Source organism: Phocoena sinus, chromosome X (genome assembly GCF_008692025.1).
Source record: "Phocoena sinus isolate mPhoSin1 chromosome X, mPhoSin1.pri, whole genome shotgun sequence".
NCBI lineage: Eukaryota > Metazoa > Chordata > Mammalia > Artiodactyla > Phocoenidae > Phocoena > Phocoena sinus.
In genome coordinates, this window is record NC_045784.1 from 15,874,075 (window position 1) to 15,899,755 (window position 25,681).

A 25,681-nucleotide genomic window follows, 5' to 3' on the forward strand; every position below is an offset into this window, starting at 1 on the left:
AGCCGGCACCCCATGGCAGTGCTGGTCACCGAGAGGGCAGCTCTGTAAACCCGTCAACACCACCAGCTGGATTCACTCCTTCCCGCCCCAGTTCGTTTACTAAGCTCCTTCCGTGCACTCTTCCCAGCCCCCAAGAGGAAGTACAGCAGAAGAAGCCCCTGACCCAACGGAGAGGCCGAGCAGGTCAGGGGGTGGGCGCTGGGGGGGCTGCCCCAGTCTCTAACTCGCCGCGAGCGCGCTCAGCCTCATCTGAGCAGTGGGGCACAGGTGCGCACCCCGAGTGCAGATGCGGGAAACCCTGGGAGCACGCCCGGCCGTGGGGTCGGCAGGCACTGCTGCTGGAGGGCTTGGGGAGGCCTGGGACCTGGAGGAGGTGACTCCTCGGGCGCCGCAGCCCACGGAGACCGACGCCACAGTGACCACTTTCCTCCTGTGGCGCCGCGGAGAGTGGTGGTCACTCCCCTGGCGGCGCAGCTGCCACGAGAACACAACACAGCACAGGGCAAGGCTCTGGAGCCCTGGAAGGAGGGAAGGCTGGAACCCACGTTTGTGGCGGGGCCTCAGAGGCTATGGTATTTCCACCTTCCTTTTCAATCGCTTTCTACTTTGCCTGTTCTCAGCACGGCGCTTTATCCTAATTTGGGGCGATGACCACCTCCGAGCCGGGAGCCTTTGCTGAGGCAGGAGGGGTATCACCTCCTTCCCACCTCCTCCCCGAGGCTGGATTTATTCCGGCCTCCACGAGGGAAGCGCTGGGGCAGGGCCAGCAGTTTTGCTTCTGCCTCGGGAGCCGCAGGCCCACCCACGACTGCGGAGGCAGCTCTGAGAGGCTCCCGGTGGGGCCTGAGACCAGGCCTGAAAGCGGTTCCCTCAGCGGCGGCCTCCCTGCGGCAAAGCTCACACCTGCTTTCTTCCCGTGGATGGATTCTCACCCCTTGGCCTCTGGGTCGGGGAAGGGATAACCTTCATCCTTACACATCATCTTTGTTCTGGACTACCTGGCACTTTCGTTTCTCAGTGTGCAACGTCAAGTTTAAAGGTTTAAAAATGCAAACCCAATGTTAAGCAGGCCAGCAGGGCCGGAGTCTTCTTGGAGCGCATTGAGACTTCATCGGATCTTATTTTGAAAAGGCTGTTAGGCTGGGTTATTCCATTGGGCTCATTACTGCCATTTAAATACGGCAACAATTAGATACAAATAAAAGTAATTACAGCCACGCTCATCAATGACTCAGCTGGTTTTCTGCCTCTAGTTTCGCAAGGAGGATTCAGACTCGCCTCTGCAATGAGAACACTTCCTAGCCTTCCATCTCAGCTGCGGCCTCAAGCCAAGCGGGGGGGGGGGGCGGCATTCTGCGTACAAAGTGCCAATCAGCACGTGCTGGCAGTGGTTCACCCCCGTGACTCAACGGAAAGGCACAAAACCACTGCCTCGAAAGTTCCAGAAGCTCCTGGGAATTGGTGAGAAAAGTGCTCCTCAGTCACACCCCACCGAGGAGCATAAGCAGAGAGCTCAAGATGGAAAAACAGAGCTCAGTTCCACAGGTTCTCGGCTTTCTTTCCAGCCTCTACTCATAATCATAGTCAAGTGGAAACACTTAAACCTGTTCACATCTTCGGGAGTTAGGGAGGTGGTGGGAGCACGAGAAGGGCAACGAGAGGATTCAGACACCATAAACGAGAAGGAGGTGGCGAAGGGGACAATGGCTGGGACACAATGTTTACCACAGACTTGGAGGAGTGTGCGCTGCCGGATGGGGCCTGAGCTACAAAACAGAGAGTCCACTCAGTCATGCGCAATGACGCCAAAGGATGCACGCAGAGAGAAGGAACACAGAACAGCCTCAGAGACAGCCAAGGAAGGAAGAGGCAGAGGATGCGGGTGGCCACAAGTTCTCACTCACCCCCGCCCCCCAGGCAGATGGCCTGCAGCGCAACGGGCAGAGCTCTGGGCTCGCGCAATAGAGGTCCCAGGAAATGCTTTCTCTGAGTGTGGAGTGTTCCCATATCTAGTCAGATGTGGAGGGTGCCTCATCAAGTTAGCACACGACTTATTTTCCAAACTCCCAGCCATGAAATGCTAATCTTTTATGTTAATTTTGGAAAGAGGATAATATACTTCTTTGATGTAAGTGGCCAAATACAAAACTTGTACTGGCTAACTGAATCTAAACCCATCAAAGAAAAAAGGTGATCATTTTGTCCCCATAATATGTAAGGACGGCACTAAATGGAGACGGAAGGAACCACCCCATATTCAGCCACAGTCAGCGGCCATCGGGATGTAGGTAACAAGAGGGACAGTGCCACCTAGTGGTGGGAAAAGGAAGATGTTTGGAAAATCTGTTCCTTACTTGGAAAGAGCATAAATTCGAATGAGACAGCATGGACGTTTTTCCCGGGGACAACACAGAGAATCCGCGTGTCAGTATGTGACTCCTCTGAGCTCTCTCACAGAGACATTAAATCATTAGGAAAGGGACTCTGATCTTCTGGATGGAGGAGGCGAAGGAAGTATGTCACAAGGGTGACATAAAAGAACAGTATCCTTACATTTTTCCTTCCTTCCAGGGTTAAATTCCCCCAGGCAATCTAGGGACAGGAAGTAGCAGTATTCTTTCTACTGCTATAATCAATGACCACAATCTATTTGTCCCTATTTCTTCCCTTTTTTTGAACAGAAACTCCTGCCGAGGCAGAACCCGGGACCATCTCTTTCACATAGCCTCCTGTAAAATCCAAGAGTTTGATACATGGATTTGTTTAAAGGCGCTGGGCAAGGTCATTTCTCCTGCTTTCAAGTCCAGTGCTCTGCCTGTCCCCAGGGCTGCCTCCCACAGCCTGCAGAGTCCCCTCCACCCAAGCATGTTGGATGGGCAGAACCATTCTCCACGCACTCAGACTCTCTGTACTCACAGCCTTGCTTGCCCCATTCAAGCCAGAAAGAACATGAAGCACAGTAAAGGAGGAAACAAGACAAAGATGTTTCACCTGTTCATCAGCACTAAATCGCCTAGTCATCTGAAAGTAAAAATACATCAGAAAATAAACAAAAACCAGTTTTAAATCAAGGATGCCTTACTACTTCTATCACCCTCTAGATTATCCAAGGAAGTGTTGCTCCAGCTGCAGGGTGTGACCCTCAGTGCCTCACAGACTCAATCTACTGAGTCATCATTTGAAATGGAGAAGAAAATCCGAGTGCGTCTCTCACTGCAGGTCACGGTCAGAAGGAAAGAAACTTTCCTACTGTAGATCACTGTCAAGTCCTACCACAGTAACCGGCACATTAGGACTGAAAGGCTGTTGACTTGCAGTCCTGTGGGATCAGTTGAGAAGGAACTTACTGTGAATTAAATAACGGTGAGCACAAAAGAGACACCTGTGGATGGTGGAAAATAAAGGTGTCTCTGTTTCACCTGAAGGACACATTTGATGGAGAGATGATTCAGTTACCTTTTGCGCGACTCTACTTTTTAAATGGCTGTGATCCATTTGAATGACTAGTTCTCGGGCAACAGGCAAACACGGGGAAGGGTATTTTCCAGAATGCTCGCATAACACCTTAACGTTAAGGATGAGCATGTGTTGGGTGCACGTGAGTGGCTCTGGGATGTCTGGGTATAGGGTGTGTTCAGATTCCAGGACAGAAGGGATGGCACATCCTTTACAAAGCAGGCTGTACCCTGCATGCCTTGGGATTCTATCACTTTCTGAGTTGAGCCCAGATAGGAAGAGCACTTCTTTCCTGGCGCCGAGAGCTCTTCTTACCTGTTTCATCTCACTCCTCAGCCTGTTGATGCCACTCCTCTCGGTTTTGGTGACTCCAGTATGTCCCACCTCATGGATGGAGATGGCAGGGCTGGATGTGGAGGAATGGATAGGCCGCACTGGAGGGGAAACACACACATCGTTCTTAGAAACGATATTTTGTCCACCCTGAGAGGAATACATGCATGTGCTTATTTTTTTTAATTAATTAATTATTTTATTTTATTTATTTTGTTTTTGGCTGCGTTGGGTCTTCGTTGTTGCGCGTGGGATTTTCTCTGGTTGTGGTGAGCGGGGGCTACTCTACTCTTCGTTGCGGTGCGCAGGCTTCTCAGTGCAGTGGCTTCTCTTGTTGCAGAGCACGGGCTCTAGGCGCGCAGCCTTCAGAAGCTGTGGCTCACAGGGTCTAGAGCGCAGGCTCAGTAGTTGCGGCACACGGGCTAGTTGCTCCGTGGCATGTGCCATCTTCGTGGACGAGGGATTGAACCCATGTCCCCTGCATTGGCAGGTGGATTCTTAACCACTGCGCCACCACGGAAGCCCACATGTGCTTATTTTTATCCGCGTCTCTCTCTCCCACTCGACCATGCACTCCATTAGAGGCGGCCGTGTCTGCCCTGGCCAGCGCTCTGTTTCCAGCACCTGGGGCAGCGCCTGCTACACAGCACAGGCTCAATATGTGTTTGAGTGGATGGGTGACAGAGTGAACATCACTTAAGCAGCATGCAGAAAACACTGAGTGGCCAGGAAACCCTTCAGTGATTTGTTTACTTCTCCAAATGCACCCCCTTCCTTGCAGAAAACTGAGACCACCTAATTAAGGTCCAGCCTTGGGGCCGGAGAGGGAAGTCCTGGGAGAACAAGCCGACCAAAGGCTGGAGGTGGCGAAGACACACAGAAGGGTGTGTCCATCACCTGGCTCCACTCTGCTGCCCGCCCTGCCCCCACTAACCGGTTCTCCGCGGTGCGCTCACAACGATCATTCTTAAAGGCACGTATGACCATGTCACTGTCCACCTGGAATCCTTCTTCAGGTTAAAAGCCCTGTCTTCAGGTTAAAGCCTCACAGGGGCACACAAAGCCCTACCGACTTGAGCCCACCTGCCCCTCTTAGCTGTCCCCTCCAGGCCAGCCACTCAGCACTGGGCATTGCACAGGCGGCTCCCTCCTGGCCTGCCTGCTCCCCTCGGCCAGGTGCGTCCTCTCCTTCTGCAGGCCCGACTCTCAGGTCATTTCCTCGGGCAGCATCCTCTGCGTGCCCTGCCTTCCCACCCACCCCACCCCCGAAGCCATGGGAGTAGGGCACTGCCCAGAGGAGTAGGGACAGATAAGGAGCCAAAGGACAGCACAGAGGGAGGACCCACAAAGGAGACACGACGATTAGCCAGAGAGGGAGGAGGGACACCGGGAGAGTGGAAAACGGAACCCAAAGGGGTCTGGGAAGCTACAGTGGGGCCTGTATAGAGTGGGCATTAGCTGAAAATACTCATCTCCGACATCTCAGAATGTAATAAAAATTCTAAGACTATTTGAGTTTCCTGATTTATAAAAATTGAACAATTACAAAGGACAATTAACAAATGATGCTGTACGCAAAAAGACAGGACCTCTTCTGGCCTTGCTTGCAATCAGACATATTTATGGTTTCAAGTGACATTCCTCTGTTTAGTAACAATTTTTAGTAATTATCTGTCAAACCACATGTATTATTTTCATGAGCAGAACACATTAAATATTAATCTTATATATTTACATTTCAAGGACTGTGAATTTCAAAGAACTGAAAATTACTTTTGGAAAAGGATCTTGACCATTCCTCAGGAAAGGAGAAAACCCACCAAAACACACCTGATCGCACGATGCCGGTTTCGTTTGCCTGCTGGTGCCCACTCTAAAGAAAAGGTCCGAAGTACCCAATGTCCTTATTAAATAAAAAGAATGACAGCCCACACTGCATTTCTTTGGCTTGATGAAATAAATTCACAAATGTGTCTGCAAATCATTTCACCTTATTATGAGGAGGGTAAATGATAATTGCTTCAATTATAATTAGGGAGCATTTGAGAACAGAATTCCACCAGGACTTGGGCGATTATATTTCCTAGCACTGCAAACAGGGTTCCGGTACAGATAAAAAGTGAGAGAGAGCAAGAAGGGGACGAGGCAAACTCACTCAGCAAGAAGGTGCTGTGAGGCTGCAGAGGGCTTTTATCTGGGCCCATGAAGGGTGATGGGGGTCTAACTGAAAACCAACCCACACTAAAGGTGGGGCCCTCAGGTGCTGGGAAAAGACAGCCCTTGCATGCTGACACCTTGGTCACCTCACCTGCTCCTAACCCCTGTGCACAAGTGACAGTGCCTGGACCAACTGCAGAAGGAGGGAGGCCGCAGGCCAGGGTGTGCACCACGCCCACATGGGACCGCAGCTCTCCCAGCAGGCCGACGAGGGGTCACAAAGCCCTACAAGTCACAACCTTAAACCTAGAACTCTGTCCATCTCAATGAAGTAGGAACCTTCTACCCAAACATTATGTCCCGAATCGCGATTACTGATGTTGATCTGTATAGAAATGAAGCAGTTCCAGGCCACGCTGGACACGTCAGTCAAGCCCTCTCTGACCCCCTCCCCTCAGTAAGATGGGCATTTACTTACCGCTTCTTTCAACACCAAACTCTTTTCCACTTAAAATATGGTGTAGGAGATTTTTCATATCGAAAGGGCTGAGGTTCATCAAACTTTCAGAAGCTTCTTCTCCTAAAAACAAACATCGTGTAAGTGTCCCGACACAGGCCTGGTGGCAGGGGAAGGTAGAGTGGCGTGGGCGTGGGGTGGTGGTGGAGACAAAGGGTACTGTGGGAGGTCTCCCTGCTCAGGATTACCTCTCTACTGCTTCAGGAATGAAAGGTACTGATCCTTGGTGATTCTAAATGCTGCTATTTAACTTGTATATTTTCTTAGCTCAGACGCATAGTTTTTCACACTGTAATAACCCCCAACGTTGGAATGCATCTTGCGGTTGATTTACATATTTAAATGGGTAGGATTTCTCCCAGCAGACGTCTTATGAAATGGGGGGGACATCTTACCACAAGGAGGAACAGTGAGGAACGCGGATGTCAGGGGCAGAGCAGAAGATTCTAGTGCCTCATTTGCCCTAACCTATGAAATTCAACACCCTGTGCTGGATGGTTTGGCGGAAGTTACATCTAAACGAGAGAATCTGGTGAAGCCGTGAGCCCACCCAAAGGCTCAGAAGCCCTGGTTCCAGAATACTTGGGCAGGGCTCCCCAGGGGCGGGTGGGTGCAGGAGCTGTGGGAGCCGCGTGTGAGAATCGCACCTGAACAGTTCAGGCTCCGCGCCAGCTCCGTGGCCATCACCTGAATGATGAGTCCAATCCGGAGTCTGAGCATCTCCACGAAGAGGCTGGGCTGTGCCCTGACATACATCGCCAGGTAAACCACAATCTCCTGACACAGACAGACGTGGAGACAGGGCTTCAGAGACTGGCTGGTGGCGGAGAAGCCCCTGCTGCCCCGAGACAGCCCTGCCCCTCCGTGGCCAGCTGACCTGTGTGAGCACGGCGATGCTGATGTCCTGCCCGCTGGCTTCGTAGATGAGTTCTGTGAGCTCCTCGGGGGGAAGAGGCCTAGGAAGGAGCGTCAGGACACAAACACCACAAAAGATGCCTCCTAGTCCTCTATGGAATATCCTCATTTTCCTGCTGGAAGTGCTCGAGTGACAGTGTCTATAAAAAGACTCTCTTCCTGAATGGTGGACAGCACTGATGTTTTCCCCCCAGGTACCACCCCCAAACCTGAGGCCCCAGGTTGAAAACTTACGCAGAGATGGTCTTCTCCCGGGGTTCTGGCGGCAGGCCCACCGTGAGCTGCTTCTGGTGCGACAGCAGGTCCGTGCAGGCCTACACATTTAGGAAAAGGGTGAGGGGGAGAAAGATTAGCAAAGCCGGTGGGGAAGGATCACTGCCAATAAGATCATAAATTTACCTTTACAAACTTTATGACCCATGCTGCTATTTATTTGAAAATTCATACACAGACCCCAGACTGAGCAACCCAGCCAGGGTTGGGTCCCCGTGATCTTTTTGTCCCCAAAATGTGGCCCCAGGCCTGGCTCTGCAGGGCCTATTAGTGGGTATTTTATGCTCACCCCCTGTAGCAAACACACTGGATTCCCTGATATTCCATAAGGAGGATGAGTTGCTGTGAGTCCTAAAATACTGATGTTAAGAGTTAATGACCATATTATAGTCCTAAGTTGCCAGTTTCCCCATTATTCACATATAATAAATACCATCGCCTTACTAAAACAGTGAACTTGGGGACTTCCCTAGTGGCACAGCGGTTAAGAATCCGCCTGCCAATGCAGGGGACACGGGTTCGAGCCCTGGGCCGGGAAGATCCCACATGCCACGGAGCAACTAAGCCCATGCGCCACAACTACTGAGCCTGCGCTCTAGAGCTCGTGAGCCACAACTACTGAGCCCACGCACCGTAACTACTGAAGCCTGAGTGCCTAGAGCCCATGCTCTGCAACAAGAGAAGCCACCGCAATGAGAAGCCCGCGCGCCACAATGAAGAGTAGCCCCCGCTCGCCGCAACTGGAGAGAGCCCATGTGCAGCAATGAAGACCCAATGCAGCCATAAAATGAATGAATGGGAAAAAAAAGAACCTGAATGTCATAGAAAGCAATTCTGGATTTTGCAGGGCCTTGGGGTTAAAATACTGAGATGACTGTATTACAGATGTGCAGAAATAAGAGAGCTCTGTTTAAGAGGGTGCCGAGGGCTTCCCTGGTGGCGCAGTGGTTGAGAGTCCGCCTGCCGATGCAGGGGACGCGGGTTCGTGCCCCGGTCCGGGAAGATCCCACATGCCGCGGAGTGGCTGGGCCCGTGAGCCATGGCCACTGAGCCTGCGCGTCCTGAGCCTGTGCTCCGCAACGGGAGAGGCCACAACAGTGAGAGGCCCGTGTACCAAAAGAGGGTGCCGGGCCACAGAGCATTTTCATTTCATTTCTTGGTAAACCCTTTTCTGCAGCTAAGGAGTAACAAAACTAATCAACTTGAATTTCATTTCCTCTGCCTGTCTTCCAAGAGCAGTGGGAGGTCAGGACAGAAGGACCAGCTCCCTCTGTATATTAAACAACGCGTTTCCTTTACAAATGGAGGTGCTCGCCTCCAGCTTTCATAATAGGAAGACAGCACCGGGCTAGAGAAGACAGACAGACACCCTTCACGTGCATGGTTGTTCTGACCTCAGCCAGGACTTCCACTTTCTTCTTGAGTAGGCCAGAGATGTAGCGGATCAGACCCCACTCCTGGTTCAAGCCGGCTTTTCCATATAGCTCACTGAGGAGGTTGTGAACAGTGACCCCGTGCTGTCCAGAGAGATTTGTGTCCCAGCTGGGACCCCTGTCAAGACATGGAAAACCCCAGAAGTATGGCCCAGAACGTTTCAAGGCCAGATTCTCTTGCAATAGAGCTCACTTGGCAGGGAGGGGAATGAATCACCACGCATTCTGCCAAGTGCTTGGGGGCTTCCCAGTGCCTTTGAGTCTCACCGAGAGGGCTGCGTCGTCTTCTGTCTATTTGAAACAGAAGCCTAACATCAGGAAATGGTGAGATCCTGGCCTCACCCAGCCTTCTCATCTTGGGAGGGCAACACTAGTAGGTAGAGAAGGGGATGGGAGTCTGTTCACGGTGAGTCTGGGTAGCTTGGGTGACTATGACCATGATGTGGCTTGCTGGAAGGCCAAGAAGCCTAGGACAAAGAGCAAGGAGAAGAGAGAAAGCTCAACCTAGTGAAGACCACCGACTTACTTTATCACATACAGAATGTACAGAATGTCCGCTTGGTCCTGTAGGTTCGAACAGTCTTTCAGCTGCTCAGCCAGCTTCTCACAGTCTATGTTGCCGTGGTCATCTCTGGGAAACTGGAAGTCATCTTCAGGGGCCTGTCCATACAAAAGCCAAAAAGCAGGGGAGGGGGGCTGAGCATGCCAACTTCCAGAAGATCAGGAAGTGACACACCAACCTGGTCTTGGAACTCTGCTGCTGTGCTATGCTTCAGGTTTTCATTGTATCTTTTGGGGCTTTTTGTTTATGTTTCTGATCGGTGAATCATTGTGTTAGTGGATGTTTGCAGGAGACTGAACTGAACAGGTTAAAATATATGTAAATTTTATTTATGTAAAGGTCAAAAACAGGCAAAACCAACCCCTGGTGTTAGAATTCATGCTAGCAGTTACCTTTCGAGTGGAGGGGGAGGAAGCGACCGGGAGGGACACAAAGGGCGCTTGTTACGCACACGGGTCTATTGGCTCAGTGATAATTCATTGAGCTCTATACTTATATTTTATATACTTTTCTCTATATATGTTAAACTTCAATAAAATGTGTTTTGAAGGCAAAACACACACAAAAACTATGTGAGTTTTAAACAACCTAAAATTGTGGTTAGGTTTAAAATAGTCTCCAACAGACGCTGAATCTTTCTGATAAAATCAAAGGGAACTTTGGATAAAATAACAAATTATGGGAACTAGTGGGGACCACCCTGGGATTTTATTCTCCAGAGGAATCTTTTTCTGGTTTCGTGCCCTGCTCCACAAGTAGCCCGGCTTTGGCTGCTGGCACAGCTGGGACGGGGCTGGTAGCGAGCTAGCTCGTTTCCTCTAACGTGCCACAGATTCTGATGAGTAGGCAGAATGTCAGTAGCCATCTCCTACACGCAAAATGGAAAGGTTTGCATCAAATTCAGTGTGCATACTGACACAAACCAGAAGCCAGACAACTAAGTGAGTGGGTGCGCATCAACACCCAGAACTTCGAATCCTGAAAGTTCTGGATACCAAGAAATGTGCTCTTTTGAGTTCAACCATTTAAAAGAGTTCTTGGGGCTACACCAGCACCAAAGAACATTACACTTTTTGAAAAAGTGATTCTAAATACTTTACCTTTTTTAGGAGTGGCTGAGGAGAATCAACAAGATTCAGCGATTTACGGTGGGCACTTAGAACTTTAGTTGGCAAAGCCATGGGAACAACTAGAAAACAAATGAATAAAGAGAAAGCTCTTCGGAGCAGGAGGAAGGATAAAATACTTCTTTTAAGAGGTACGGTGGCTACTCCCTATTCAGTACAAACCAAGTAAGAAATGATTACTTACTTAGTTTCACTGATTTCAAAAAGAATTTTTCATGTGGCCACATCATGTGCTAACTCTGGAAATAAGAAATGAGCAGGACACACACAGATCTTGCTTTAAGGAGCTGAATTCCACTTTTCTCTCTTAGAATTCAGGGAAAACTACATAGCATCTAGGACTGGAAGGAGCCTTAGAAATGATTGAGTCCAACTTCTTTTTCTTTCAGATGTGGAAACTGAGAACCAGAGAGGGTTTGTCCAAGGTTTGTCCAATGACCCTGTCATTTGTCCAAGGTCACTGGCCTTCTCATAATCGAGGTGTACCAGCTTCCTGTCCACTGTGTGTTTCACTTTGCCCCTGCTGGGTGTTAGTGCTTCTGTTTTTTTTAACCACCTAATTAATTAATTAATTTTTGGGGCTGCACTGTGCAGCTTGCAGGATCTTATTAGTTCCCTGACCAGGGACTGAACCTGGGCCCCAGCAATGAAAGCACCGAGTCCTAACCACTGGACCATCAGGGAATTCCCCTTTTAACCACCTTTAGATGTTATCAGTATTTATTCATTAAGCCATCTCTGTCTGCCAGGGTATGTCATATCACCTTGGGAAAATAGGAAGCTTTCCAGGTAAAGATGAGGTATATTTAAAAGGCATTTATAGGGCTTCCCTGGTGGTACAGTGGTTAAGAATCCACCTGCCAATGCAGGGGACATGGGTTCAAGCCCTGGTCTGGGAGGATCCCACATGCCGCGGAGCAGCTAAGCCCGTGTGCCACAACTACTGAGCCTGCGCTCTACGGCCCACGAGCCACAACTACTGAGCCTGCGTGCTGCAACTACTGAAGCCCACGTGCCTAGAGCCCATGCTCTGCAACAAGAGAAGCCACCACAATGAGAAGCCCACGCACTGCAATGAAGAGTAGCCCCTGCTTGCCGCAACTAGAGAAAGCACGTACGCAGCAACAAAGACCCAACACAGCCAAAAATTAAAAATAAATTTTAAAATAAATAAATAAAAGGCACTTATAGACCTTCAGGTAACACTAGTGGATTAAACATAAGTTTTACTTTCTCTTAAACCCCCACTAACAGTACAAAAAATAATAATTTTTAAAAAGGCAAATCCTAAAGAATAGGGAAGCAGGAGAGAAGACAATAGTAACATTTTGGAAGTGGGAAAGCTGAAGGATGAAAACATTTAGGGGACACAAGGCAACCAAACCCAAGACTGCAGTGGGGAAAACCAAGAACCAGGCAGATTTCTAACAGGGAATCCTCAGAAGTCTAAGGAGCTTGCTGCACCATGGACCTCTAGAACTTGGGGGCCCAGGGAGGGTAACCATAAGAAGGAAGATGGAGAAGAAGGTGTGTGAGAGGCAGTGAGCTCCCTAGATGCCTTGTGCAACTCCACACAGCTTGGCAACTGCCTTGCTCACCCTGATAGAAGGCTAGAAGGTCTCTCTGAAGAGGGTAAAAAAGGGGTGGTATGTGTGTCTCTGGAGGGGATGCTGACCCACATGTCTGAAGGTGTGGGTACATTCCTTGGGGGAATAAATGACTGTATAGCTCGAGGCAATCAGACCCTTACAGGTTAGAAAGGAGATTGCAAAGGAGATTGCAGACCATCTCTGGGAAATCTGCCCCGCCTTCACCCATAAACCCAACAGGCCCCATTTACAGGTACAGGCTTGGAGATTCTTATATGCGTAAGCAGTTAACCAAGGAACACCCAGCACTGGAGGAAAGACTCTACTCTGGAAGATAGAAACCAATACAAACAGGAAAAATTGACTTGGGGAAATGGAAACCATTTAGGGAGAAGAAAATGTAAAAACAAAACCAAAAAGCCCTGCCATTAATTCTTAGAGTAATAAGAATTACATTGCATTCATGAAACAAGAACAGATACAATTCAGAGAACAAAGATTTAAAACATGACAGCAAAAGTGGAAAAACTCAACTGAGCAGGTGGAACAAAAAGTTGAAGCAATTGCCCTCAGAACAGATCAAAAGACAGAGAAATGGAAGACGGGAAACGATAAAGACTTCTTCAGGAGGTCAACACTGGAATCATAAAGTACCAGAAAGAGGGGACAGAGAAAATGTAGGGAAGGAGATGAGTCAAGGAATTTTTCAGAAAAACTTTACAGGACTAAAAAATATAAATTTCCAGATAGAGAAGGCCCACTGAGTAGCCAACACAGTGGATGAAAATACACCCAGAACAAAGCACATCATTGAAATTTCAGAACCTGAGAGAAGATCCTACAAACTTGGAAAGAGAATAACAGTTTATATTTCAAGGATCAAAAATCAGAATGGGGCTTCCCTAGTGGCGCAGTGGTTGAGAGTCCGCCTGCCGATGCAGGGGACAAGGGTTCGTGCCCCGGTCCGGGAGGATCCCACATGCCGCGGAGTGGCTGGGCCTGTGAGCCGTGGCCGCTGAGCCTGCGCGTCTGGAGCCTGTGCTCCACAACGGGAGAGGCCACAACAGTGAGAGGCCCGCGTACCGCAAAAAAAAAAAAATCAGGATGGGTTCAGATTTCTCAGTAGCAACACTGATAGCTAGAAGACAATGAAGAGATGCTTTCAAAATTCTTAAGGAAAATTTATTTTCAATCTAGAATGCTATACCCAGCCTAACTCTCAAATGGAGAATTTGTAGATATTTTCAGACTTGAAAGGTCTCAACAATTTTACCCACCGTGAACTGTTTCCTAGGAAACTACTGGATGTCCTCCACCAAAATAAGATAGTAAGCTAAGAAAGAGGAAAAGTTGAGATACAGAAAACAGGAGAGCTAACAAAGGAGACAAGGAAGTCTCCCAGATGATGATGAAGGAACATCCCAGGATAAAATCTACATCCTGGACGTGGAGGGTGACCAGGCCAAAAGGGGCAGTGAACTCCAGAAACAAGCAAGTTAAGGGCTGTCATTACTGTGCCCTCTTCCATTGCACCATTTCTTAAAACCTACTGAAACTGTTCTAGAATGTATTCCACCAAAGGAATAAATTGAGAAAGGGGAACATGCCAGAATCAAGAAACAGGGAACCCAACTGAAGAGACAAGCAAAGGAGATTCCAAGGATTATAGTAAAGAAAAGACCCAGGATGCCAGGTATGCAAGAGGCTTAGAGTGCAATCAGCCAGATGGGAAGAAACTTCTGGACTCTACGAAAAGCAGTGGAACCGTGAGATTCATACATATGATTCACCTTGTGGAAATTTGTATTGCGAGGCCATTGGAAGGTGTAGAAAGGAAGCGAAGCAAACTAAAAGATAGGGCAACTGTTAACTTTAGAAAAAACGAAAAGGAAAAATGATAATGTAGTATATTATTATACTGAGTTGGGAATAATATTTGCATACATACAATGACAGAAATAGTGAATACTGAGTTAACTAAACCTTAGTACAACTGCATGGATAGGTTAGGGGAAGTGAAGCAGAGGAGTGGTGATTTAACACAGCTGAATTCCTCACCTGCACAAGAAAAAGTCAACAGATACTGAATAAAATCGATGCATCGAAGACAGCACTACAGACACATTATTTAGAAATATGTAAATACCAGGAGAAACAACTAAGAGTTGAAAGTGGTTGCCTCTAAGTAGAAGGACTGGGAGCAGTGAGGAAGGGAGAGGTGAGGCAGGAAACAGATGCATTTTGTTGTCGTTTAGGATTCTTGGACTTCTACATTATGCTCATGCATTACTTTGATAAAAGAAGTTATTTTAACAGGCAGAAAAGAGTTAATAATGTACATGGAATTTCCAAACCCTTTGCTTTTGCCATCACGGAAAGTATATCCCGAGTGGAGTAGATGGCACTGAAAACATGGCTGTCCTCTGTCTTCTTACAAAGAGGTGGCAGATAGCACTTCGAGGATGTGCTTTGCAGGAGGTGGTTGATATACTGGTCAAGTTCATCCTGGCTTTCTATAATTACACAGGTAAGAAAAAGAGCCAATGAAAACAAGCTGCACAAATAACCTAAATGCATGACAGTGATTACGTGTAGCATGAAGTGCTGAGTAGATTTAGTGAAAGACAACATTTTGATATAGATATTTGACCTCCACTCTACCCCTGAAAAATAAAGAGATTTACATAGATAACGCATGTATTCATAAAGTTATTGTTTGGAAAAACTTCATCCTAGAAAAAGAAAATACAGGTCCAAATAGTGTTTACATCACATCATCCCAAGATGAGCTGAATATGTAGACAATGAGAGGGCCAGCAGCCAACATCTGATCTTTTGGTTTTAATTTGTCATGAGTGAGCTAAGCATTATGGAATCCCCAGCCGCAATCCCAAGTACTATCTAAAAGTGAAAAACAGGTCACTTCAACCCAAAACCTTCCTCAGTTTGAGAAATGTTATACACAAAGGACTTCATCACTTATATCCAGTCAAACCAAGATCATTCTACCATTTCTTTGAAAATTCAAGCAGTGTGTTTCTTTCTTTATATTTTGTGAAAAGTCCACATTCCTGAAACTCTTTGTCCCTCTAGGTTTAAAAAAGCCCCACTTTCACAGTTTAGGTTTATTAAAGTGGCATTTTATTCATTTTAATACGTGAAAGTTTCCAGAGACTCTTTTGTCATGTTAATTACAAATCCTTTTCTGTGCTTGAGTTTTAGGGCAATTTTATCACAATGCCAAGGTTTAAATAAATTCAGGGACCACCTGCAAAGGCATTCCAAGCCGTACCTTGATTATAGGTGTCTTCGAAATATCCTCCCAAATCTGAATCACTATCAGGACTGAAGCTCCCTTCACTGGTATCATCAAACAACTTCTCATCACAGTCTGGATCCAGGAAGGTCAGATACGTGTAGAAAGAGGTGGTGAGAAATTCCGAAAGACTCCCTAATTTTACTCTGCCAAGGAAACACTATGTTAGAGATATAGGTGGATGTGGACAAACTTCCACTATGAATCATCGAGAGACTTTTCAATAACCAGGTGGCACTTCTGCCAGAATCAGTAAGCACGTCACTCTGCAGATTGCCCCATACAAGTAGTCAGCCGAGACATTAAAATGAAAATTCAGTAGCAGGTATGAAGTGGAAGCACACAGCATATTAAAAGCCAAAATGCATCATGCCGATTTCTTATCCCCAAACCCAACACAAACAGAAATCTATTTTATTGAACCAACCAAAGTTTTACAAAACATATTGAGCGAACCACTTTTAACCAGAACCAACCCTCGGGTATTTTTCGCCCTAAAACAACTGGACCAGGACAAAACCACAAGCAATGATTCTTTGGGTGCCCTCGTGCTACCTTTTATGAGTCCCTACCACTCAGCCACACAAGGCCCGGGGGAGGGTGGGGGGAAATGTTGGAAGAGGCACGTCTCAGAGCCAAAATTCTCTCTAGAAAGAATGTGATGGCCGGGCCATCCCTGGATAGAGACAGTGGCCCAGAGGGGCCCTATTATCAGGCTGGGAAAAGTTCCACCGAAAACTGGGAGCTGGGTTTGGCAGTATGGGGTTCTGCTACAAAGGCAGCAGCCTCCGAGTTCTTGCTCCCTGAACCTGATTCACCCCCAGGTTCGGGGGGCAAGTGGGATGTCCACTGTACAGAAAGAAAGCGGGTACTATGTGCTTCTTAAAGTGTTAGATCTGGAGGCAGAAAAGTGTAGGATGCCTCAGAGCTACCAGCATCAGATTATGACTTGTTTAAAGGGCTTAGTTTGAGGAGAGTAAACAGAAGCGTGCAGCTCAAATGAATTCACAGGTGCCTGGGCTTCCACGGGCAGCACACTATGTCAAGAAACACTGCCTGAGGGAGAGAAAAGCCTTCCCTTAAATCAAGTAAAAACTTTCCCCCTAGAGCCCTGGGGTCAGTTCTAAGGATTGTTTTGCCCTGCGGTTGGAAACAGTAGGAGATGAGGTGGAGCCAGGGACCAGTTCCTCTCTGATCAAGTTGAAAGGAATCAGGTCAAAGGCGGAAAGGCTAAACCCTCTGATAGCAAGCGACCCCAGGTGGGTGCAGAGGGTAGAGTCTGGCATGTAGAGCGAGTTCAGTTTTTTAAATACCCTCAGACCTAAAAAAGAGACAAAATTACATTCAACTTTAATTATGAAGAACTAAGTAGGAAGGGTAGCTGATGGAGCCTAGGCATTCCTGTTTCTTTCCATGGTTCTCTGAATTGTTTGCCATACTCCATAACCAGGAAGCCCTCCTGATTCCCGTAAGCCCTCATCCAGCTCGGTATGGTGGTTACAGCCCCGTTTCTGGATTCACACAGAGCTTCTGCACCTACTCATCTTGTGCCCCTGGCTCTCTGAGCCTACAGATCCTTGCCCATAAAATAGGAATACAGCCTGCACGACAAAGTGAAGACAACATGAGACAACAGGTGCAAAGCCACAAAGAACACACTGCAAGTGCTCAACTAACTGCACACGGTATCCTTTTGACAATGATTAGATTTCAGTTAAAGAATTCATTTTGGAAAACAGTTAATTATGGGCATATAGTATGGTCTCTCGGTTATGACACCATATGCCATGTGGTAACTTATCCAAGCTGGATATGAAATGTACGAAAGCAGATGCCAACTGCAGTTATGGCGCCAGCCCTAGGAGCTAGACAGCAGAATGCTGGGGATGGCCTCGCTGACACTCATGAGAGAGGCCAGGAGAAGCTTGGAGCGAGGGCCACTTCGAGTCTACAGCAAAACCCGCAGCGAGCTTGGTGAGCAGAGGTGCCAAACCCAGTGCTTAGAAATCCAGTGACTCAACCCTGAGGACATCAGCCTAAGTGAAATAAGCCAGTCACCAAAAAAAACAAATACTGGATAAGTCCACTGAGACGAGACACCTGGAGACAGAAAGCAGACTGTAGTTGCCAGGGGCAGGGGTGGGGGGAGTTTCAGTTTTACAAGATGAAAAGAGTTCTAGAGATTGGTTGCAAACTACGTGAATATACTTAACGCAACCGAACTGTACACTGGAAAATGGTTAAGATGGCAATTTTTATGTGTATTTTATAATTTAAAAAAATTACTGTGGCAGCAGGGTCCCTGGTGTGGGAGGATGTGACAAGAAGGGCTGACTTCAACTCCCAAACACTTTTAGCAACTGGCACTCCATCGGGACCCAAACGGCAGTCTCCCCAAGCTTGGCAAAGGCCACACATTACTCGGGCCAGCTGCGTGGTGAGGTTATCCTGGGGCCCTTCTGGCATATTCCAGGAGATTCACAGAGATCAGGGCATAGATGCTACTGAGAAATCCTCTGCCTTGTGACAGTCATGGGGTACAAAAACAAAAGGGGTTTCCATGGGAGGTGAGCCCCCTATCCCTCAAGGTGCTTCACTGTAAAAGCTGGGAGCACCAGTTGGACTGTGGGCCTGCAAACCGGAATGGGTGTTGTTCCACGGAGGATGAGGGGACAGTGGTCTAGGGAGGCCCACTCAGGTGCTCTGGCTCGGAGGGCCACGAAGGAATTTGTAAAGTTCTGTGAATTATTCTTACGGCGTTAGCACACTCAAGTCAATTCCAGGAGTGATCTGATTATTGAGCACCGGCCAGATCCTAGGCCCTGGGTGTTTCCTAGCCTTTGAGTAGAAACAGACACAGCATCCCATACATGCATTCCGAGAGTGCCACTTCGGAGAGACTTGATATGTTCATCTCTCTATGCCCCAGGCCTCCTGGCGTCCATAAAAGCTTCACAAACACCCACCAACTGATGCTTAGAGATGATTCCAGTTTCACATGGGTGACTAGATGTGGATTAGATGTTTTAACTCCCTTTTTACTCTAAAGCTCCACGCTTCTATGTTCGGCAAGTGATACGAAAAATGGGAGAAGGGCAGCAAAAGACTTTAAGAAAGGTCAACGTTACTTTTGCTTTTTAAAAAAAATCACAAATTACCTAGCTCCTCCAAAATATCCATCCTCTAGTTTTCGAATTGTAGAAAGAATAGCAGAATGAATATCTGAGCCATCGTTTGCTTAAAAAAAAAAAAAGATCAATTAGTTTACTTAATCTGGGAATACTTTGTTTCGTTATGCACTGAAACGTTTCCATCAACAAAATCTAATTAAAATATGTATGGCACAGAAGATTCCCGACCTAAGAAATCTAACTGCTAAGAACCCCCTTCAGTACTTAGCTCTGTCCATGGGATGCATTTTAAACATTTTGAAAAGGGTCCAAACCACCAGTGGGACATGAGTCAAGCAGATCAAGTTCATGGAGTTACTGAGCATGGTATGGGTGATGGGGAAGGTGAGCGTGGGTCTGCCCGTCATCCGCCAGCAGGTGCACAGGTAGGCTAGCTCGATCCTCAGCATCTCCACGATCATCTCATTGTCCAGGGCCAGGTAGAAGTGATGCTGGTCAGTGAACTGCAAGTCAGAAGACGCCAGGTTCAAGGCTGTCCTTCACTTCCCTCGACATAACCCCAGCTGTCATTCACGGCAGCACTAATCCTTGCATTTTGTTTCCAGAGAAGAGGCTCAACCCTGGCTGTAATCCGCCCCCATAATGGGGCTCTCCTCGCGATCAGACAAATCGATCTGTCGCCTGCCCAGGAGCCAGAGCTACGTTAGTGCTAGCGCAGAAGGGAAAGTTGCACAACGAGATCTATTTACAGCTCCTTGGATGGGGATTTAAGGACCTGCCCCAATACCGCTGTCCCTGAAAGTAAATCAGTAACTCCTTAATTCCTACACTGCCCAGGGCTGCTGGGCTCGGTGATGTTTTCCTAGGCCACTGAGAGCAGGTGAGACATGGAGAATGTGTTTACCTGATTCACGGCCTGGTTAATGTGAACTAAAGGCACTGTTGCCTGATGTTGATGAAAATCACTGTCGTCCTGGCCTCTGGACCAGTGCACGCTCAGTTCTGGTCTAAAATTTGTTACGAAGGGAAATAACTCACAAGATTTAAGCAAGCAGCACAGGCTGGGTGAAAAAGAGCAACTTGAGCCTACTGACCCATGACCCTACAGTCCAACTATGTCCCCAGATAGCTGGGCGGCTCTGCCCCGTGTTGACAAAGTGATCCCTCAGTTGGCCTTTCTAGCTGCCCAAATGGATGAAAAACACTTCGTTTGCATTCCACAGGACTAGTTTCCTTTGGAAACAAAAACTCTGAAGAAAGGTTCCATAATCAGTATATTCAGGATCCTGTCAAGGGGGTTGGGACCTAAAAAATCAGACTTCCCATGTGAGATTCTGCCGACAGAGGACCTGCTAACAGCCTAAGCAAGGGTTAAGGACTATTGCAATTAGGGCACAAGGGCTGCGAGTCAAGTGGCATGTCACTAGCGAATTTGTAAAGTGGTATGAATTTCATACTGGAAGTGATGGCACGCTCAATTCGATTCAAGCCGCATTTATTGAGCACCTACCACGAGTAAAGAATTGTATTAGGTACTGGGTGTCATCTTATGTCTCTGTTTGAATACACGCATGCACATTCTGCCACATTCAAAGTACCTCCCCAGACAGAAAAGACAGCTTAATAAACAGATGCTTGTTGCTTTGTTACTGGCCTGCTCTTCTCACCTGGGGTGTGAAAGTAAAGATTTGGTTCCTAATCACATATAGTTTAGATGTTCCAAGGACTCCGATGTGCCGATATGGTCGCCCACTCAATTTCATATTCTTATTCCGTCCTATTTAGAAAATAAAAGAGAAATTCGAGCTAGAGCAAATACAGTGACATCTAATCCAAGTGATTCTGGCTAAGACTGGGCTTATTTATATGTTAAACAACTCACTTTGCGGTTTGGTTTTTCTAATACTGTTATCCTTCTTTGGGACAAGGATGAATTAAAAACAAATCCCACCCCCTTCTTTTCATGCATATAGAAGAACAGCACCCGGTGCAACATCTATATGGAATAAAATTATTAAAAGGACTTTATTAATGTTCACTTTTTATTAATTTAGTATTGAACCATGATCCTAAACAAAGTCAGATTTTAGAAAAAGTAAAGAGAACCCATCTCCCATTTTAAAGGGTAAATGAGCATTTTCTTAGACCACAGGTAAAATTTAGAAACATCACCAAGACACGAATGACTGTTCCAATTGTGACATTTCAAAGGTGGCTCCTTAGTTTACAAGAGCTGATGAATCACACTGCCACCTGTGGTGGCATCTCCTGAACAGGCATGAGAGGAATGTGCTTGGTGGCCATTCCTCTTCACGTGGAAGCTGTCAAACCACCTACTTTAGTGCTTTGCCCAATTCCTTTGAATTTACACATATCACAGTCTCCCCCAGACCCCAAACCTAGAACCGAGATGCCCCCTCGCCAAAAATGCCCTGCTATTTCCCCAAACCTACCAAGCTTGGCATATATGTGACTAAGAATCCGGCCTGGCTGGACTCGGATTGGATGAATGTCGGCAATACTCTGCAAGCTCACCCCATGTTTCCTCAGCAACTCCTTAATGTGCTTGTTTTCTGCCAGAACAGTCACTGTGAACAAGAACATAGCACCTGCATGAGACGGCGGCCCTCGTCCCCTCACACGGATGTGTGCTGCTGTCTCCTCTCCTCTCTGGCCTGTGACAGCATGCTCTCCACGTGCTGGGTGGTTTTGAAAGGGAGAGCGCTTGTCCTGTCGCTCTTCCTGGTTTGCTCTGGCCTTGCCTCCCCTCAGCACCCACAGTGCATATTTATCAAGTGCCTTCAATGTGCAAGACAGTCGGGGACTTCTAGAAGTGGTCTTCAACAGGTCCCAAGATGAATTACCCATCTCAAATGACGTCTTGCTTCCCTGTGGGTCTGCATTTATTCGAAACCTGTCTTGTGTTCTTCTCACATGGGGTCAGGAGTGGAAACAGCTTTGCAAAGGGGATACCAGAAGAAGTCTGTGCCTCTGCTCTCAAAGACAGAAGAGCAATATAGTGGTGTGTGCAGCAGGGGATGCTCTGACCGAGGGGGAGGGAGGAGGAGGGCGGAGGAGATTTTATGCTCTGGAGAGAAGGAAAAGGGGGCCTACCAGTGGGCTGGTGGTAGTGGGGCAGCCTGGCCCACTGGGAAACAGCACAGGGCCCCCCGCTAGTAGGGAAGAGCCACCCCAGAGCTGGGCCACGCACCCAGTGGGCCGGCCTGAGCCCCATCTCCAGTGAATGAGGCTGGGCATCTGACTCTCTAGCAGGCAAGGCTCTGGGATGCCTGGGATGTGGGGGCCGGAGGTGGGCTCAGACCCCCCCATACCTGCTGTACCAGTACTGCTGGCTTTTAAGAGAAGGGACAGGGCTTCCCTGGTGGCACAGTGGTTGAGAGTCTGCCTGCCGATGCAGGGGACACGGGTTCGTGCCCCGGTCCGGGAAGATCCCACATGCCACGGAGCGGCTGGGCCCGTGAGCCATGGCTGCTGAGCCTGCCCGTCTGGAGCCTGTGCTCCGCAACGGGAGAGGCCACAACAGTGAAAGGCCCGCGTACCGCAAAAAAAAAAAAAAAAAAAAAAAAAGAGAGAAGGGACAGTGCTTTGGCAAAAGGAAGGAGTCCTGGGGAGGGAACTGGAGAAAGGGAGTTCTGGCCACAGAGAGAGTGGCCGGTGCTGTGTCCACCTGCAGCTGAGCCTGCCAGGAACTGGAGGGGCTCGGGGCGGTGCTCAGGCCAGAGGAAAGACTTGGTTACTGTTAAGGTAGCTCCCTGAGCCCAACCACTGTACCCTCAGGCTGGTGGCACCTGAACGTATGATACATATAAATGCCACTGAGACCTGAATGTCACCTCCTTATATTTACATAGCACATGATGCGTTTCAAAGTATTTTAATATTCATGATCTCATCTGAGCTTCACAGCAAGGCCCTGAGGGGAAGCCTTGCTGCTCGACTGGCCAGTTGTAGCTGAGCAGGGACTGGAAGCTAACCCCCCAGGCCCCAGCATGGGAACATCAGCCATGCAGGACTGGGCGAGCAGCTTCCCTTAACACCCGTCTCTTTGGAAGATTACAACACCGTGCAGAGATCTCCACGTATCAGAGCCACAAGGCGGTCACTCTGTAGAAGTGACTCTTTCAGACGAGTGGCTTGACCAGACCTGTGAGCCTGGTGATCTGAGAGAGCTGCACGCAGAGAAGTTTCTGAAACTGCACTTCTCCTTCCTCCAGACCACAGCCTCTGATATTTTCTGTTTTCTTCTATTGCATTAAAAAAAAAAAAAGGGGTGCTCAGGATCCATCGATGCACCCCAGCCTGCAATTGGAAGAGCGGCCTTGTGGACTTAAGGGATCACTTAGCAGCATGTGCTCTGGTGACGGGCAGAGACTGTGGGGTCAGGCTGGATCACGCCACCTGGATGTCAGAGCTGGGTTTGCACCTCCAGCTGTCAGCCGTGGGTCCCTGAGTAAGTTAACCCCTTAGCCTCATGTGTAAGAGGGGGATGATAATCACGATCGTCACACTTTCTACCTGACCGGAATGTTGTGATGGTTGGGTGCGTCTCTCGGTGGGCCTGGGGCACAGTATCGACTGGGTGATGACCTGCACGACCTCTGCTGTATCACGGACAGGCAGCCAAATGCATCCGTGGCCACAGAGAGGGTTGCCCTTCATTTGCTCAATAATTGTTTTTAATGTATTGAATGCGTGTGTATCAATCAACATAGAAGCTACAAAAATGATAAGGCCCTTGTCCTTAAGAAATGTACAGTGTCCTCTAGAGGACACAAGGCGTAGTCATGACACGCTATGATACTTAGCTGGTATATAAGTCACTCTATGAGGTTTGTGAGCTCCTGGGGAGTCCTTCCTAGGAGGGGAAGTAGGGAGAGGAATCGGCCAGCAGGGAGCATTCTAGGCCTGGCCCTGCACTGAGGGCTTTCCCTGTGGATCTCAATTCCTCTCAAGACCACCCTGTGAGACAGCACCGGTCAGGAGAGCCCGAGGCACACAGAGGTGAAGTCACATGGCTAGTCAGAGCCAGTGCCGCAGCAGTAGCCCAGGTTGGCCTTGCACTTCTGCGGAAGAGTTGCCGGCTGGAGAGGAGGGGAGATGGGTGGAGGGAGGTGAAAACATGGGCCTGCAGCTCTGGAAAGAAGTCAGACCTCCAAGGGAGGAACGAGTGAACCCTCATTTGGGTTTTGAGTTTTCAACAAGGTCACGTTCTACTTTTTAAAGAATAGCAGTTATGAAAAATGATGCTCAATGAATCACTTGTGCCCCAGTTGCAATCAAGGTTTAGATTCAAGAAACAATTGCTTTGTAGAAAGTAACTTTGTGATCGGAAGCAGCTGTTACAGAACGTATTTCACAGAACTAATACATGCTAAAACATATACACATGCAGATTTTTAAAAATTACATAGGAACACTTCGCTTTAAAAATAACATTGGTTTTACAAAGTTAAATATGAATAGTAAACATGCTCACAAACCTTGTACTACGACATCAGGTTTGACGGAAGTGGAAAATCTTCTATTTAAGGGATCAATTTCACCAGTGGCAAGGAATCCCTAGGAAAAGAGGAGCATTAACACTATGAAATACTGATTAACTGAAATTTCACCTTAAACCTAAGTTTGAAAATAAAGTATTTGGGGGCTCAAAATCTTCAGTGTTTTATTCCTTTATCATTTTTCAAGGCAAATGCTTATTTTCTCTGAACTACAGTATACCATTTAGATGGCACTGATCAATGTATTGCGTTTTTGGCACCCAGCTCTCCAGGGCTAGTCAGAGACGCCAAAGTTGTGTGAGTGAAAAGAACAAGGGTAACTCATGCTTCCTGAGCCCTTACCCTGCGCCAGGTACCGTGCTGAGCCCTGTACATGCACTGTCACACAGGCCTCCTAACAGGGAGGCACTACCATTCGCACATCTTACAGGTGGGGAAACCGAGGCAATGTCCTTAGGGTAAGGACTTGGCCCAGAGTTGACTGTCCTGAAACACAAAACTCCCCTGCCTGCTGGCAGAGTGCTCTTTGAATGTGAATCTCCTCATATTTTCTATAAATGATGGGAACCTTAAGAGAAGGTGTTCTGGGAGTTCTGAGGAGAAGTTGGACCTAATGCTGGGCCTAGATGAGGGCCTTTACATCGAGAGGAGGAAACAAAAGCAAGTGTGTTTCCCATGTCACTGATACAGAAATCAGAGCTGCACCATATTGCAGAGATGATAAAGCCCAACTTCTTTACTTTAAAGATGAGGAAACGTGAAAAAAAACCCTATATTTAAATAAAGCTGTACAACATTAAAAAATAATAATAATAAAGATGAGGAAACCGAGGCCCAGGGAGATTAAGAGACCTGCCCGAGGTTAAAGAGCTAGTCAGAGGCAGGGCTGGCTTTCCAAAGGAGATATATGTGCTTCCCTACTCATAAAGACAAAAGTATAAGACACAGTCTCCACCCCCAAGAACATGTCCATGAAACTGCGGAGATGATCACATCCATGAAGCAACTACTCCATCTCAGCACCTAAGGGCCACTTGCACTGTGAGAGCTTCACTTGGGTCTTCCTTTCACCCACCAGGAACTCCAGTGACATCCAACCCATTGCTCCCCTGGCTCCCCCGCCCCCCACACCCCTCCCCAGGGGTCCAAAGCATTCAGCTGGGCAGGATCCTCCCAGGAAAGATGAGCCATCCGATAAAAATCACTCACACTTAGGACTGGGGAGGGGGATTCATTTTTAGCTGGCACAAAAGCATTTGTATTTTAAAAACTTAAACCTGGGGGCAAGAAAATGCTTAACAAGGAGGAATGAGTCAGAGGCAGCAGACCTTCTGTGTGGCGGTGTTACTG

General features: G+C 47.9%; 1 protein-coding gene across 6 annotated transcripts in view; it reads right to left on the reverse strand.

Moving 5' to 3' along the window:
- PHKA2 (phosphorylase kinase regulatory subunit alpha 2) overlaps nucleotides 1-25,681 on the reverse strand; it is an 87,385-nt gene that overhangs the window by 8,746 nt on the left and 52,958 nt on the right. Inside the window, exons 13-28 of one of the 6 annotated variants that reach the window (XM_032619100.1) lie at nucleotides 24,311-24,389; nucleotides 21,263-21,397; nucleotides 20,477-20,586; nucleotides 19,168-19,312; nucleotides 18,837-18,915; nucleotides 15,655-15,824; nucleotides 14,717-14,875; nucleotides 10,747-10,835; nucleotides 9,611-9,744; nucleotides 9,046-9,202; nucleotides 7,613-7,692; nucleotides 7,341-7,419; nucleotides 7,111-7,240; nucleotides 6,425-6,526; nucleotides 3,772-3,890; nucleotides 2,992-3,021 (exon numbers count right to left, since the gene is read on the reverse strand). In XM_032619100.1, the coding sequence (XP_032474991.1) occupies nucleotides 2,992-3,021; nucleotides 3,772-3,890; nucleotides 6,425-6,526; nucleotides 7,111-7,240; nucleotides 7,341-7,419; nucleotides 7,613-7,692; nucleotides 9,046-9,202; nucleotides 9,611-9,744; nucleotides 10,747-10,835; nucleotides 14,717-14,875; nucleotides 15,655-15,824; nucleotides 18,837-18,915; nucleotides 19,168-19,312; nucleotides 20,477-20,586; nucleotides 21,263-21,397; nucleotides 24,311-24,389 (1,797 nt within the window). Of the gene's footprint in view, nucleotides 1-2,991; nucleotides 3,022-3,771; nucleotides 3,891-6,424; nucleotides 6,527-7,110; nucleotides 7,241-7,340; nucleotides 7,519-7,612; nucleotides 7,693-9,045; nucleotides 9,203-9,610; nucleotides 9,745-10,746; nucleotides 10,836-14,701; nucleotides 14,876-15,654; nucleotides 15,825-18,836; nucleotides 18,916-19,167; nucleotides 19,313-20,476; nucleotides 20,587-21,262; nucleotides 21,398-24,310; nucleotides 24,390-25,681 lie in introns of all 6 variants that reach the window. The other 5 variants (XM_032619099.1, XM_032619104.1, XM_032619098.1 and 2 more) reach the window with 5 other exon arrangements.